At 33.8% G+C, this 14,892-nt stretch overlaps 1 protein-coding gene across 8 annotated transcripts in view; it reads left to right on the top strand.

Annotated features, from left to right (window-relative positions):
* The window catches only part of ADGRB3 (adhesion G protein-coupled receptor B3), a 577,118-nt gene that overhangs the window by 197,555 nt on the left and 364,671 nt on the right, over window positions 1–14,892 (top strand). For 6 of the 8 annotated variants that reach the window (XM_072142190.1, XM_072142192.1, XM_072142193.1 and 3 more), the window contains one exon: window positions 12,055–12,216. The exons of the other annotated variants lie outside the window; for them this stretch is intronic. In XM_072142190.1, the coding sequence (XP_071998291.1) occupies window positions 12,055–12,216 (162 nt within the window). The remainder of the gene's footprint in view (window positions 1–12,054; window positions 12,217–14,892) is intronic. 8 annotated transcript variants of the gene reach the window in all.

Here is a 14,892-nt window from a genome sequence, read left to right as displayed (position 1 = left end):
AAAGACACCCTAAAGGTTCACTTTATCTTTGGAGTTCTGCCTATTCCTTGGATTATTGATTGAGGACCTCTGTCAATGGTTATCTTGATTTTGCACCCACCATTTCTTCTGTGCTGTAGTGGATCATCTGATTATTTTCTATCTGTATTTTTTCAACGTACACTATATAGATAGACAGCAAGATTAAGTTGCCTAGAAGTGTATATACAGATGGTCCCCTACTTAAGAAAATCAGACTTACAGATAACCCCTAGTTTCAAATGGACCGCTGGATGTTGGTAATTTACTGTACTTTAGCCTTAGGCTACAATAAACAGCTATAACAGTTAACAAAGGTGACTGTAATTAAGTTGTATTGTTAATCCTGGTTCTAATGACAATTTAACATTTTTAAAATCCAATGGTCACAGAGACCAAAAAAATTTTGACTGGGGTTAAAATTATAAAATATACAATTCTGACTTCCATACAAATTCAACAAACCTGCAGAACCTATCTTGTACGTAGCCTGGGGACTGCCTGTACAAACTTTTGGAAAACATAATTTATGAATAATTGGCTTTATGCTAATATGTAGTTATTCCATAATGTCTTCTGCTTGTATCAGGAATGAATTCTTTATCAGTAATCATAGTTCCAAATAGCACAAATAACCTTCTATTATATTTCAATAGCGCATGTTAAAATAGGTAAAGGCCATGTTACATTTTCTGTATTATTTCAAAAGTCTATATATGGAAAAGCCAAGGCTAGTTATTATGGATGAACTATTTTGTTATGTCAGTATGTGGCAGTGTGTGAAGTTGTTATTCTATCAACTATGTAGGATATGTTATATAGTGATAAAAGATGGATTTAATGTTTAATTGAGCTCAAGCAAGTAGGTTGATGTTAGATTGAAAATCAATAACAATTTGAAGCCTTATAAAATTTGTAAGCAGTATATAAAAATGAGAGAAAGAATAAATCTGGGTGTATTAATTAAAAGTAAATATAAGAAAGACAGTACATAATTACATGAACTGTCACCAAGTTTATTAACATAATACTAAATAATAATTGTGTCTGAGTTGTTGCTTATTTTATCATTTTATTGCATTAATTACATTAGTTTTGGTGTGTGTAGGCCACACCTCTTTCCCACAAAGCCACCTCCCTTCACTCAAGGTGATCTAAAATCTAACACCTATTTAGAAATTAGGCCAATTTACACACAAAGATGAAGTGACAACGTCTTTATTAAATATATACAATGCAGATGTATATTAAAATACAAGATAAAAATGGGGGAAGGAAAATAGATGCAGGTATCGGGATGCGGGTGAGGATGGGCATTCATCACCATGGATAAATCAAGTAGTCGTGGGCACATCAATGGGGGGGGGGGCGGAGAGATCACTAGATATCAAAAAGTGCACAGTGCAAATAATGGATCGCCACAATGTCTCAAAAAAGCCAGTCAAAGTGCTAGTGCATATCCATACCACTTCATATTATAAAGTGCATAATGCAGATAGTGAATTGCCACAATGTCTCAGCAGGCCAGTCAAAGTGCTAGTGCATCCTAAGAGAAGATGTAGGTCTATGTATACATATTGAGCTAAGATACATTCAAAAAAGGTTAAGAGAACATTGCTTACCCCTAGTGTTTAGTGTGTCCCAAGTGTCCCACGGACCGAATGATTTGTGATCTAAAATCTGTATAGAACTTTGGATGTGTGATGCATTTTTTTTGCTGCAGATTCAGACAGATTTATTTTGTAAATGGGTAGTGAAATATGTCCTGTGTGTATATGTAAGATCAGGACCCGTTTTTTACAGGATCCAAAAAGTGTTGTTATAATGAGTTCAGAAAATCAAATAAAGAAAAAAAAAATAATGAATGACTTATGAATTCGTAGATGTAGTGGTTTAAGGGCCATAATTTTGTTTTTTTGTCCTCTACCATAAAAATATATTCGCCTTTTTTATGACACATAGGGCATTAAAAGATGTTTTCATTTCTAGTTTTCTTTGCAGTAAAATTAACAAAAATGTTAGATAAAAACCTCTTTGTAATGTAGTAGTAGTAATAGTAATAGTATTTTTTTAATTAGCTCAAAATTTAATTATATATGAATTCTTGATTGTGTGATGCTCTTTTTGATATATAATATGTATAATTTTGGGGAAAACAGCAAAGGCATTGTTTTTTATAGTGTAGTAGGGGGAATATTTTACAAATATATTGAAAAAATATTAAAACATATTAGGTATTTTTATAGGGGTCATTTATCTTTAAAATTTGTATCTGTCTTTCTGTTTTGGGTTTTGGACTTTTAGATTTATATCAGGGATCTGAATTGCTAATATTTCTGCAATCCCTCCTTTTTCTTATGCCTGCTTGGAAGTGGAGTTTACTTGCATCTTTTTACTGTGATTACACAAACATCAAACATTTGCAGAGATACAATTTAAGAGAAAGAATAAAAAATAAGATAAACAACATTCTATATATTGATATATATATATATATATATCTATATATATATATATATATATATATAGATATATATATATATATATATATATAGATATATATATATATATATATCTATATATATATATATATATATATATATATATATATATATATTGATATATATATATATATATCTATATATATATATATATATATATATATATATATTGATATATATATATATATATCTATATATATATATATATATATATATTTGCCTGATTTTACTTTATATTATGCTCATGAGGTCATAAAATTCCCCAAGGAAACTTTTTAACTGTTTATTTTATAGTTTATATTTTTTTTTACTCTGTAAAAGTTTTATACTGTAACTGGGGCATTTCTTTGATTTATCTCACATTTACGATTTTTATATATGACTAAGATTCATGAAAGGCTATGTTGAGTTTCTTTATTTTTAAGTTGCTAGAGCTTAGTGGTAGGCAGATTTTGCCTTCTTTCACACAAATGTATGCTACACCTGGGCCGGAACATAGGCCTATCATAGGTTTGGCTGGAGAATGTGGAGGGGTGAGTTCTCCTCACACCTCCCCTCACCATAAAGAGGCACACTGCATGATCTTTTTTACTGGCAATGACACATGTATGTGCTCACCATACCAGGCCGTGCACAATACACTCCTATAACAACTGTATGTTAACTGCCATTTGTACAGCTAGCATACGTCAAACATATAGGGTCATCTGAAATTAGCCTAACTAAAATTTAGACCAGAAATAGGCTTAAATTAAAAAGCAAATCTATACTCTTCCACAGCTGCAGTAGATCCCATTCCTTCTCACTTGCATCTCACTATGGTGTTCCTCTAATAAAGAATGTAATTTAAAATTTTAGTCTTGATAAATTTTCTACAAAAAATGTTAAAGCCTTTTAGTCAGAAACTAGTTGCAATATTTTAACCTGAGGTTAAAATTTCATAAAGTTGCAATATGTAACGTGATAGTCGTTGATCACATATCTTGGTTAAGAAATTGAGTTATGAATTGGATGACATTACAATACACCATGCATACTCAACTTAAATAATGATAATGATTAGAGATGAGCGAGTATATTCGTCCGAGCTTGATGCGCGTTCGAATATTAAGGTACTCGAAACTGCTCATTGCTCGGACGAGTATTTCCCCTGCTCGAGATCGAGCATTTAATTAAAAAAACACAGTGAAAAACAATGAAGAATAGAATAAAAACAGTGAACACAGGATCATTTAAGTGAAAAACACAGTGAAAAACACAGTGAAGAATAGATTACAGATGTTCAGCACATCTGCTTACTTGTCGGAAGATACGCGCAAAACGGTGCGAAAAAATAGTATGTGAAGAACAATATATATGTGTGAAGAACACATTGAAGAACACGGTGAGCAGGACAGAGACATCGGGGAACAGGACAGGGACATCGGAGAACAGGACAGAGACACCGGGGAGCAGGACAGAGACATCGGGGAGTAGGACTGAGACATCGGGGAGCAGCACAGAGACATTGGGGAGCAGCACAGAGACATCGAGGAGCAGCGCAGAGGCATCAGGAGAAGATCATAGGCATTGGAGAGCAGCGCAGAGGCATCGGGGAGCAGCGCAGAGGCATCGGGGAGCAGCGCAGAGGCAATGGGGAGCAGCGCAGAGGCAATGGGGAGCAGCGCAGAGGCATCGGGGAGCAGTGCAGAGGCATCGGGGAGCAATGCAGAGGCATCGGGGAGCAACGCAGAGGCAATGGGGAGCAGCGCAGAGGCATCGGGGAGCAGCGCAGAGGCATCAGGGAGCAGCGCAGAGGCATCAGGGAGCAGCGCAGAGAGATTGGGGGGACTTCAGTGGAAGAAGAGGAGCGGATCCCGGGACAGCGTATCTCCCGACAAGTAAGCAGATGTGCCGAACATCTGCAATCTATTCTTCACTGTGTTTTTCACTGCGTTTTTCACTTAAATGATCCTGTGTTCACAGTGTTCACGGTTTTTATTCTATTCTTCACTGTTCTTCACATCTGCTAACTTGTTGGGAGATAATATATGTGCGGAACAGTGAAGAATAGATTGCAGATGTTTGCATACATCTGCTAACTTATCAGAAGACATTCTTTTTCAATTAAATAACACATTTTATTCCCGAACCATGATCCCTTTGAAAAATGCTTGAGTCTCCCATTGACTAAAATGGGGCTCTTTATTCGAGATGAGCACTCGAGCATCAGGAAAAGTTTGTCTCGAATAACGAGCACTCAAGCATTTTAGTGCTCGCTCATCTCTAATAATGATGGAAAAACAACATTCAACACATTATATTAGCACAACTAATGTGAAAAAGCTACTATAAAGTGTTTTCTCTTTGGTGTTGTTTAGAAATTCAACCTTAATATGAAATGTCAATTGGTTTTATAAATTGGGTAATGAAAATAGCTGTGTACTGAAGAAATGGAGTTTCCAAATCAGAACCCCTTCCTGCTGTGATTGACATCATGCAGTAGCTTTTTTGGAAAGACAGCTAGTAATATACCTGGCTATGGGGACGTAGGGACAGCAATCACAGCTAAGGGGGCATTTTGAGGCTGGGTGACTCCAGTACTGAGCTCTCCAGCTTGACTTTACCACAACTAGGGTTGAGCAGACCCATTTACTTTGACTAAACCTTGATTAAAGGTTAAATTTGGGTGCTTAAAAAAGATGACAGCTAACACCCACAATTGGTGCTGGCACTGATCGTAGCTGTTAACCCTTTAAAGACTGTTGGTGGCATTTAAATGCAAATGAACCTGCACATCACCATCAATTGAATTAATTTAAATGCCCCTCAAACGCATCCACATTTAAATTTTGCAAGCAACTTTGCTGATGGCATGTAAAGGTTTGAAACCAATGGTTAGCTCCAATCTTGGGTGTTACCCAAATGCCAAACCTGAACTTCTGGCTGAAGTCTGGATTAGGTTCTTATTATCCTTAACTGCATCCAATTTACATCTCACTTTCTGACAAGTCCCCTTTAAATGTCATTTAAGAATATAAGACTTTGATTGGTATTCTTGTACATTTTATCCGAAAGGCTTCAAACAACATTTGCGGAAATACACCATGGATAAACTTTTTATAAAAAAAATTATGAAATACTGTATCAAAGTATAAATTATATCACAAAACTATTTCTTTTTTTTATTGTTGAGGGAGTTTTAATTAAGACCCTGACATTTCAGAACTTAAAATTATCTATTATAAAATAGACATGATTTTGATACAGAATATAAAAATACAGCATGGTGACATACTGCAGTCGACAATACCACCACTACTTGAACACAGGAAATTAAACCCAGGACAGTATATTATAGGGTTGCTGTGTAAATCATTTTATATAATGGCATATTCAGCCAAGGAAAATGTAAGGATTATGGAAACATAAAAGTGAAAAAATTATTAACATTTAAAAAATCACAATCACAAATTTATGTAGTTTGGCTTAATCATCCTCAAAATAGATTTAAAAACATAAAGAAATCACCTGACTGATCTCTATGAACAACACTGACAGTATTTTTCCCACTTTGGCATACATTATCAAATTGGCATTTATCGTGGCTGATTATTTTTGTACAAAAGCTTTTGTGTGTACAAGGTTTGCTGCGGTATGTTCCCAAAATTGCAATTTTCTTGGTACACCCTTATGCCACTTTTAAAGAAAAGTAAGAGTGGCCAAACTCTGGGTCCATGGCCACTAGCATTCTTTGTAGAAGGTTAGTTAAAGCTATCTCTTTAATTAAACTTTTATGCAGGGTTAAGCAACACCCTGGATGGACAGAAATGATAGAAACGGACAATGAGTTTTAAGGCTAAAGCCTTTTCCCAGACATCCCTTTCAAATTAGCCAACCTATCCTAAGCAGTAGGAGACATCTGGTCAGTTTTCCCTTCCCTTCCTGCACCAAAGTGCCAACACAGTGGCAATAGCAGGGCAATACTAACACAAAGATACCAGAATGCAGAATTAAAAATTAATACTAAGTAGCTCAGAATAAGAATATAGTAAGCCAAAAAGAATTACCCATTACGTCTTATATGAGATGTCACAAAATGATTGGATCGGTGTTCAGATAAATATGAGTGAAGGAAGATTCTTTCTATTACAGGGGATTAAATGTTTGCAAACCAGAGTAAACTCTACAAGAGATAGACAGGTGTGTTGGATTTATAATAAGGAGTCAACCATTGTTCAGACTAAATAAGGACTAAATAAAGACTAAATAAGGACAGAATGAAACAAAATGACACTTATAAGCATATGCTCAGCTGCACTCCACAATTGTTACAGTAATCTAATAATTGCTTTTCTATTATGATTTTTGGCATTAATTTGGGTATATTTGGAGAAAATGGATTTTGATTTTTCCCTGCTGTGGAAATTTCTTTTCGTTTTGTATAAACAATATACCACATTTCAAGGGCAGTAATATCTACAATGAAAATAAGCCATAGTTTATTTATAGTAGGGCAGAAATATAAGCCCAACTCTAAAAATAAGCCCAAGTTACAAATTGATACTTCATTTTAATTGTGACACAGTTTCAGTGTCATTTTATAGTGAATTTCTTAAACAGAATTATATCACACAAGAATTGTGTTTCTAGCTGTCAAACAACTAAAGATATCTACCTATAAAAGTCACAGTTGGGAGCATGATTTTGATATACAGCTGCTAACTGTAAATTTTAATGTGGTATATAGTCATGGCTTTTGCACCAAGTAACACAGTGCAGAAGTTATAGACGTTCACCCTCCTTTATCCTGTCATCTGAAGGCAGCATGGTGGGGGAGCTAATAGATGCAACATACTAAAAGAAGCTACATGGATAAGAAAAGCTTATGTAAGGAAAGCCCCATTGCTAGATTTGAAAAATTGGGTCCAAATATTCTAATAGCAATAGAGTCACAAAAAAATTATAGTGTTCAGGGTTTATAGAGGGTTATGAAGATGTGTTGAAAGATAAAGATATGATTATGTTTGAGAAAATGTTGTTTTTTATGTTTAAGAATAAACATGGATTTTTGTTCATGGGAAAAAATAGGACATCCCGTGAAAAGAAATCATAACCCATTTTTTGAGCAACAATTATATAAGACCCTGTCTTATTTTCACAGAAAAGATGTAGATTGTGGTTAGTTTTTTCTTTACATCACAAGTTGCATTTTTTAGTAATCTCTTCTGACATTTTTTCACATAGTGTGATCATCCTTATATATTATTTGCTTGTAGTACTGATCTCTCGCCAAAAGGCTTTACAAAATCACAGTTAATGGCTTTCTCCTCTAACATAACTTCTACAAGATTGTATTTGTTAGAACTTGTCATTTATATCACTGGAGCGCAAGGTAATTTCAGGATTATATAAAAAATTCACATTTAAAAGGTCGAATTGAATAATTTTCTTTAAATTACCCATTGATGGCTAACTGATATCTAGGATATTTAAAGCAAGCTTTTGGGACTACTCCCTTCATCAGGCTCTTAGTAGTCCCAAACACTTGAATGTAACACCTTCTATTTCAGTTAGCTATTATAGGGTATCACAATCTTGAGAAGGTTATTTTATCTGACTTTAAAAAAGGCAACAGGAATAACCTCAACTGGTTAACACATAACAAAACTTTTTCTTGTATATGTAAAAGATGTATCGTAAATCTAAAGAGTCCATACTTAAATAATCTGAAGAGTCTGAAAACATCACCTTGGATGGTATTTACTGCCTATTGTTAGCTCTCATTCCATTTTGTTAATAATTCTCATTCAAATATTCAAAACACATGCAGAATTGAAATGAGACATGCTCTGATTGTACTTAAAACCTCTTAAAAACATACAACTTGTCAAAAAGAAATACATGTGCATTAAACTTTAAACCAAGATTGAATTTTAGCACTACTACACATGTTCTAACCTAACTAACCAGCATAATTGCTAACTAGCATAACTACTGATATATCGGGATAGACATGTAAAATGTTTATTATATACAATTGCATGTATACTTCCTTTTTTTATTTCCAATAAAATATTTCTTAAAAAAAACAAAAAAAAAAGAATTTTTCAAAAACTCAAAAAAAAAAAAAAGAAAAGACATTTGCAAAGTAGATAAAATGGCATTCAAACAAGCATTACAAAAATACTATAAACTGGATGAATTTCTTTGTATTGCTGTTTTAGTTGAAGTTTTCAGTGCAAGTAAAAATCAGTGACGAGAAAAAGATAAGGCTGCAATAACATTGGCAGTATTTGTGACAGCTCTTGTTTAGACAAACTGTAAAGAGGATACAAATGAATTATTACTTTTACATGTTTTTGCATCCATATTTTTTGAATACACACATGGCTAATAAAAATATTTAAAAAACAGAGTTCTATATAGGTAATTGATTTATCATGCTTTGTGCAGCAGAAAACTGAAATGCAAGGCCTGCAGAAAGTAACAATTGGCACATAGCACAAAAAATGGCAACACAGAATAAAGTGGGCAGAGTAAAACAGGAATCATGAGGAGTCATGAGGAATGAGTCATTAAATGAAGCCAGCTAGGGGCCTAATCCACTTAATAAACTTGGTGCTTTCTGCAAAGGTGAGCCAGAAGATTAACACCAAATGTAGGAGATGCTGGTGCAGATAAATTAGTTCCATAGTATTTGATGATATTTTATGTTGCATGGTTTGCTACAGTCAGATATTAGTTGAAAGCCTATAGGGAAACATGAAAATCGACACATGCAGAAGTTTGATTGGAGGTGTTTTATGAAGATTTTTTAGCAGGGTAAAACTTTTATTTACTTTTGCAGTGTGTATGGTGTCTTTTTTTATCATTATGACCAATATTTTCCAGTTTTGGACTTTGAGTTATCATAGAGGTTGATATAGCTGCAATGTTAGTCTGTTGGTCTGAAACCCTGTCTAACTTTTTTCTACGCCTGCTAGGGTGGAGTCTGTATGTGGCAAAATGTAAGTAAAAGAAATTGTAAACAGTACACTAAGAGTGTGGTCTATTCATTGTATCTTTTGCAATCTGAGTGGATCACAATTCAAGTTACTGTGTGTGTATCTATTATCTAATCTATTCTCTACTTATCTGTTAATTATTTTTACTTTATATCTACTGTACTCCAAGGCAAAATTTTTACATTTTAACACCTTATTGCATCGTGATCATAAATAGTATTTTAACAATTAATAAAAATAATGAAAATACAGTGCCATCATTAACTACTTTACAATTGTAATATCAAATATTGTTTTAAAGTATTCTACAGACTATTATTTCATTGCTTACAGAACATAAAGTTTAGGTAGTTAAGCCCAATGAATATCTAATATTTAGCTCCCATCTGGAAGCAGATATGTAAAATGTAAAAATAAATGGAAATCTACTGATTAACAAAATAGAAGCACCCTTGCCTGTTAGTACCTTGTAAGACAAGAAATTATGCACCTTTGGCCATGTACATGCATTAAATTCAAGATCAGTGAATATTGAATGTCACATTTTTCTTGCGCGTGCACTTTCATCACACAAAATCAATGGCACACCTATTTTATGGCAAAAGGAGGCAAGAGAATACAAAAAGGTTGAATTGATTTAAATGTTTAATGACTAACGTTAAACATTTACTATGCTCTTTGTAACTTTTAAGTCCTTGACTTGCCAACACTGTATTTTAAAGCCACATTTCACAAGCCTGTTCAAAGTAGCTTTAAACCTGAGAGTTCACATTTTAAATAAGTTTAACCTTTGCTCATCTACTTAAAGTGATAATTAATAAAATTATATACTTATACAGCAACATTTAATCTCAAATTAACAGTGCTTAAAACTGATCTTTCTTAAATGCGTTCTAGAAGTCCCTGTAAACACAAATTCATCTTAGCAACAGTATTTATTACATTCATTAAGATTCGTTTTAACACATATCTGGTGCAACAAAAATGGAACGACTAAACACAAACATTTAACATTTTAAACAAACATGTTCAGCCTTACAGTAGTTATAGAACTAATAGCATGTTACAGAAATGTAAGACTGGATGTGTTAACAATACATATAGCCAAAGATGAATATTGGAGAAGAAAATTTGAAGCCTTATCGACTACCTTATTTACTTTATAGTATCAGAAGCTTGCTTCCATTGTAACCTTTATTTATTTTTTTTTTAAATAACATAAAACATGTTTAAATTAACAACATATAGAAGCATGAGACTAACATAGGTTTCACTATAATAGTAATGTCTGACATTTAGCTTTATTATTGAATTTCGTGTAAGTCATAAATTCAGTATACAGTATTTTACAATTTATGTCTGAAACAACATAAGAAATAATTTCTGGTCTTAACTTTTGTTAAAACTTAAAATATGTAGACAGAAATGGAAGAATAATGTTGGCAGTCTCTTAGTAAGGTTACGTATAACTTTATAAATATGAATATTGTTGGCTGTAACTTTGGGATTTCAAACAATTTATATTTTTTGGCTCATAGTGGGAATCAGTGATTGCCATAATTGGCTCATTAATATATGACTCATATCGGGAGCTATAATACATAATCTGCTTGACATCCTTGAAGGAATTTGTTTAATTAAGAAAACACTGTAGTTTTCATTATTAAACAGGGCAAAAAAACATAAAGTTTCAATATTATGCCACAAATTAGGCGCGTTAATGGACTGAATATATATTGGGAACTATGGGGTACTATAAGAAGGAGGGACACCAACACAGTTAGTAGACATATAAGAAATATACTATCTCTATTATTCTCCCCATTCACTGACATTGTTGGTTCAGCTAGCTTGTCTGGGTTCTGGATAGTAAGGGGGTAAACTACTCTGCCAGACTCCTTTAGTGGAGGTATATATACCTATTAAACAATAGGTTTATGGATATAATCATTCTTGACCGTTCTGTACCCTGACATCTTTTTTTTCAGAAAGGAGGAGACCCCTGTTATACACTAAAAGGTTATCTAGTCCAGAAAATTTGCCAAGTTCAACAAATATATATCAAGTGTGGGTAGCTAAATCCAACATAGGCAAAAATCAACTGCACTCTTCAAACTTTATTTTGAGTGTTGTCTTCTGGACCTAGGTCATGAAAACTTTTGTTTGGTTTAGAATAGCATCACAATATTAGTTAATAATTTCATGGAATTCATAATACTATAAAAAAATTATAACAATGTATAATATCTGATGATATTACAAAATGAAGCATGGTGATGACACAGCCAAATTCAAGCATAAATAAATATATACATTTTACTTTTGACATCAGTGGAAAACTAAAAGATGTTATATAAATGCCTTAATTCTTTCAGTGTTAGATAAAAAATGCAATATGTGGCATCTGAATTCCCTCCAGTTTTCAAACTCATGAAATGCATGTGCCATACATTTGTCCATCTTACGGTTTATTCACATTGAAGAAATGAATGTAGTAGGATAATAATACTCAAGGCTATATTCATTTTTATTTGTTGTCTTGTATACAGGTGAATCTGGTGTTGAAGAGTGGTCCCAATGGAGTACATGTTCAGTAACTTGTGGTCAAGGGTCGCAGGTGCGAACCAGAACTTGTGTACCACCTTACGGGACACACTGCAGCAGCCCCTTAAGAGAAACAAGGGTTTGCAATAACACTGCCCTCTGTCCAGGTAGTGTTAGTAGCAGATCAATACAAATTTGGATGTTGTGAATATGTATAGATTTTTATTTATTTTCACTATTTTCTTCATGTGTTATTTATGATCTCACCCTCCTATAATGTCATGCATTTTTTGCAGAACAATGAAGTCTATGAAAAGGGCACAAGGTTTCTTGGAGCTGTAATGTAGCCCTATTTTTTGTGAGCCATTAAAGTTATGAACTACATTTACTAGACAGGCAGTAATAATATTTGGTAATTTAAAAAGGTATTCACAATAAACAATTTAAAGCAGTCATGGTACTGTAGATGAATAAGAAAGATCTTCAAATGGCTACGTAATGTATAATACTGTGTAGTGGACGTGGCAAACCCCCATTCATCTGATACTAATCATTGAACCTAAGAAAAGGTGATCAAGGCAAATGTCCAGGATCAAATATATACACTATTGCCTTTTCAACAGCCACAGGGAATTCTGGCAAAAGCAAACAGTTGAAGAGTAATTCACAGGTTATGAATTAACTTATCTATATGGTTAAACCTGATATATCTTAGGTATTTAAACAGTATGGCAGAGTAAGTAATGTCCATTTAATATTAAAATATTAACTTTTATATGCAAAGATAACTTGTTCTATTATCTTCAACTTCATCCACACAGTGTATTTCAGATGAAACAAAAACTTTTTTGACTTTAAATAAATTGAACAAAAACTTAAAACGAACTAAATGGTAAACTATAGAATATTATAGTTACATGCCTGATGTTCTGAGGCTGTTAGAAAATAGTGCATGTATCTAAGATACCCTGAGAACTTGACTTCATAAATTATCTAACATAGTCACATATTTAAGTTGTATACTATTTTTATGTACACCCTTGTGCTTTTTGTATCTTTCTACTCAAAATGTCTAGAATAGATATCTTGTAATAGGTTTATAACAGCCCGTGAGCCCGCTTCATACTCCCCTATACGCAACAGGATGTACAGTAATGTCTTTTTGCGCTATGGGGTTAATGTGAGTCTGCTTGCCTCTCACACATGATTGATTAAGCTTGATTAGCTTAAGTCTCCTCCCCTTTAAAGATGGAGATATTTCTTGTTGCCTACAAAGTTTTCAAACATTTAATTCTCTACATTTTCTAGAAAAATATTGCATACATGTATTTTAAGATTTTGGATTTAACATGTATTTATCAAAATATCCCCTTTTTCAATACATTTGCACACATTTTGATTTTTGGCAATTTCAGTGCCATCTTTCACCAAAATTGGAAAAGGTTGGATCAAAGTAATTTTTTCTAAAGAATACAAATCTGCACAAAAAACAAAGTTTGGGATCATTGGGTAGATTTTTGAAAAATATTTGACAATATTTGTTTTCTAGTCCTGCAAATTTAAAACACTGCTCTTAAAAAAGTAGTTGTTGCATAACCAACAATAGATTTCAATAGACTATGCTATGCCTATGCAGTAATCTGATTAATTTATAAAACTTTATTTCCCAATACCTGTGCATTGAGCAGGGTTGGAAAGGGATGATGTGAGGTAGAGAAAGAATGCATGAGGAGACTAGGACACAGACACGCATGCTGCTGCAACTGCCAATTCCCAACATCCCCCTGGGACTCACCATATGCTACTAAGGTATTGCAAACGTATAACTTGCAGCCAACATATTAGGTCCTACTAGACACTTCAGACTGCTCTGGTAATGCATTGGTACCCTCTGATGGTTGCGCAGGGGTGCTGATTTTAGGAGAAACTCTAAGGTAAAATGAAAGGAAAGGTATGTACAGTATCTATAGCAGGAGTTATATATTTTGGGCTACTGTACCAAAGACATGACTCAGCTTCTGAACCCATCTAAACATAACAAAGGTATAGTACATTATGGTGCACATTTTGCACATATGGGTTAATACTTGTGACATGCTTATTAAGAGAATGGCTCAATACTAGAGATATTAAAACCTGTACCAATATGTTGTACAACAGCCTGTGAAAATTTTGACAACAAAGAGTCTAATGCAGCAATCTTACAGAATAATAGTAAAATAAGTAATTGGGGGGATTTATCATGGCTTGTACTTGGATTCCCTTAGGCCAGCTCCACACCAAGTGAGCAAGGCAGTGTACGGAGTGGGTCTTGCCAGGCACGCAGGACAGAGACACCCCGTACTGGCTCATAAACTATAGCCTGTGTCAAGAAGGAAGACTTTTAGTCTCAATATTACTAGACCTAACACAATACTAAAAGGACAGGCTGGAGGGCAATGTGCCCATAATATAATATATTGAAATCTATAATTATTCTTTCTTGTAGGAGAGCAAGAACACAAAAAATCATTTGGTGCGAGAGGTGCCCTTAACTTCATAGGAAGTTTCATAGGAAGGAACGATGGAGGTGAATTTACCATTAGGCACGTTCCTTCGGTCTATGCCTTTGGAGTTCTGCTGTCCATCAGATTTATTTAAGTGGCTCTGGATCTTTAATAAATCTGTTTGCAATATTCCTAAGCTATGTTTGTTGTCTGAGACTTTCTTTAAAAAAAGGTTCATAAAGAGTCACATGTCTCATGAGTCAATGTGTAAGTAACTTTGAGAAAGTCTATGTCAAAAGCTGGAAGCACTAAGACAATGACACAAATAGACATAAGATTCACATCACCCCAATTTTT

The sequence above is a fragment of the Engystomops pustulosus genome, chromosome 3, assembly GCF_040894005.1.
Source record: "Engystomops pustulosus chromosome 3, aEngPut4.maternal, whole genome shotgun sequence".
Lineage (NCBI taxonomy): Eukaryota > Metazoa > Chordata > Amphibia > Anura > Leptodactylidae > Engystomops > Engystomops pustulosus.
The sequence above is the reverse complement of the archived record's forward strand: the minus strand, read 5'-3'. Positions and strand labels throughout refer to the sequence as shown.